The sequence below is a fragment of the Piliocolobus tephrosceles genome, chromosome 19 (genome assembly GCF_002776525.5).
Source record: "Piliocolobus tephrosceles isolate RC106 chromosome 19, ASM277652v3, whole genome shotgun sequence".
NCBI lineage: Eukaryota > Metazoa > Chordata > Mammalia > Primates > Cercopithecidae > Piliocolobus > Piliocolobus tephrosceles.
Window position 1 is genome coordinate 34,476,685 of NC_045452.1, and position 2,483 is coordinate 34,479,167.

General features: G+C 65.8%; 1 protein-coding gene across 7 annotated transcripts in view; it reads left to right on the forward strand.

Annotated features, from left to right (window-relative positions):
• Positions 1–2,483, forward strand: part of ITGB2 (integrin subunit beta 2) — a 51,557-nt gene that overhangs the window by 42,438 nt on the left and 6,636 nt on the right. For all 7 annotated transcript variants that reach the window (XM_031934609.1, XM_023193013.3, XM_023193006.3 and 4 more), the window contains exons 12-14: positions 180–424; positions 909–1,128; positions 1,529–1,731. In XM_031934609.1, coding sequence (XP_031790469.1) covers positions 180–424; positions 909–1,128; positions 1,529–1,731 — 668 coding nt within the window. The remainder of the gene's footprint in view (positions 1–179; positions 425–908; positions 1,129–1,528; positions 1,732–2,483) is intronic.

Genomic DNA, 2,483 nt, shown 5'->3' on the forward strand with positions numbered 1-2,483 from the left:
GGGCCCCCCGCACGCTTTGAGCACATTTAGTACATGGCAGGTCCTCGGTAGGCCTCGAGGAAAGCACAGACAGTGTGCCATAGAGGTGTTCTCCACCAAGGGCAAGGGGCCTGGAGGACAGGGCAGCCGTCCCACATCACTTGGGGGGAGCCTGACCTTAGAGCTCCTCCTGTCCCCAGGTGTGACACTGGCTACATTGGGAAAACCTGTGAGTGCCAGACGCAGGGCCGGAGCAGCCAGGAGCTGGAAGGAAGCTGCCGGAAGGACAACAACTCCGTCATCTGCTCAGGGCTGGGGGACTGCGTCTGCGGGCAGTGTCTGTGCCACACCAGCGACGTCCCCGGCAAGGAGATCTACGGGCAGTACTGCGAGTGTGACACCGTCAACTGTGAGCGCTACAACGGCCAGGTCTGCGGCGGCCCGGGTGAGCCCGTGGGTCCCTGCTGGACAACAGCCGTCCTGCGGCACAGACTTGGCGTGGGGGGGTGCATTCTGTTCCACGCAACGAGTGGAACAGAAACGGGGGATCCTGAGGACAGACAGCGCAAGTCTCGCCCGGCCACTGGGCGTCAGCAGGAACTTGGACGACCCTGCACCCCGCCCTGCCTAAGTTTCTGTCTCCATGAGGGCAAGGGGTCCTTGTGGGGAGGGCCCACAGGAGGAACGATCACAGCCCTACTGAGGTCCCATTCACAGCAGGGCAGGGGCAGGCCCAGACTGGCCAGGAGGTGGCCACGTGGCTGGCGGGGGCAGGAAGGCCTGGCTAGTGGCCCGGTGCCTTTTGCTCAGTCACATCCCCCAGGCTGGAAGAGGCAGGTGGGCCGGAGGGAGCACCAGCAGTGGGGTTTCGGGAGGGTCTCGGTCCCCAGGCCAAGCAGGAGCTTAGTCGGGCTGCCCCCGTCTTCCAGGGAGGGGGCGTTGCCGCTGCGGGAAGTGCCACTGCCTCCAGGGCTTCGAAGGCTCAGCGTGCCAGTGCGAGAGGTCCATCGAGGGCTGCCTGAACCCGCGGCGTGTCGAGTGCAGCGGCCGTGGCCGGTGCCGCTGCAACGTGTGTGAGTGCGAAGGGAATTACCATCCGCCTCTGTGCCAGGAGTGCCCCAGCTGCCCCTCGCCCTGCGGCAAGAACATGTGAGTGCAAGTGGAGCAGGCAGGGTGGGTGGGGATCCCTGCTCCCCGGCCACCTCCCCAGCAGCCGGGCTCACTCAGGGCCCCCAGTGAGCACCTCTGCACCGTGTGGTTCTCTGCGGGTGCATCTGGACTGAGGAGCCCTCAGCGGCCGCTGCGCCCCTGTGCCCCCCGCCCTTCTGTGCGCACCTGCCATGGGCCCTGGGATCAGGCTCCCAGTTCACCCACTGCACCCCGCATCTGCCCCACTTGGGCCCCCTCCTTGGCCTGAGGACACCTCAACCCCACCTGCCCTACCTGGTGGACACACACCCAAGCCCAAGCCCCCGATGCCTGAGCCCCAGCACGCCCTGGCACCCACGCTCACGCCCTGGCACCCACGCTCACGCCTGGCTCCCCACAGCTCCTGTGCTGAGTGCCTGAAGTTCGACAAAGGCCCTTTCGCGAAGAACTGCAGCGCAGCGTGTCGGCACCTGCAGCTGTCGAACAACCCCGTGAAGGGCAGGACCTGCAAGGAGAGGGACTCAGAGGGCTGCTGGGTGACGTACATGCTGGAGCAGCAGGACGGGTGGGGTCGCTACATCATCTATGTGGATGAGAGCCGAGGTGAGGCCACTGGGGTGCACGGGGCAGGCACACCAGCATGCCACACTGCTGGGGCCAGGTCATCTCCCACTGGATGCCTCATGGGGCAAGGCTTGGAGTTGCAGGTCCCTAGGGGTGGCCTGAGGTCAGGCTGCTGAGTGAGGCTCCCCTGAGGGGACTGGGAGATCCTGGTGCTCGGCTCTCAGCCCTGGAGGGGCCCAGGGGCACCAGGCACTGCCATCCCCCAACACTCTCTGCTCGTCACTCATTCGGCTCCAGTCGGAACCAGGCCCAGCCCCACGGTGACCTTGGCGGCACTGACCCTGTCTTTTCAGGTCTCATGTTCCACAGGCTCCTGAGAGGCAGAGGGGCTGGGACTGGGGGGCCGCTGGCGGACTCCATCAGGCACGGCCAGCAGCCAGCCAGAACTCTTGCAGGACTGAGACCTGGGAGCTCCTCCCTCCCCAGGAGGGGACCCAAGGCAGGCAGTGGGGTGCTCTGAGCCTGTAGGTGACATGCCTGGAGCTCACAACCCACACGTGAGCCTGGGGCTGCAGATCCCCACCTGCCAAGGCAGGAACCCCTGCAGGCCACTTTGAGGGACAGACCTGGGTCATGTCTGGTTTGTGCAATCCCGGTCAAGTCACTTCACCTTTGAGGACAGGTGAAGGAAGGCAGGCCCCCCCAGGAAAGACAGGATGGCAGGAGGGGGCCCGGGGAGTGAGGGTGCCAGGTCAGGATGGCAGGAGGGGCACGGGGAGTGAGGGTGCGGG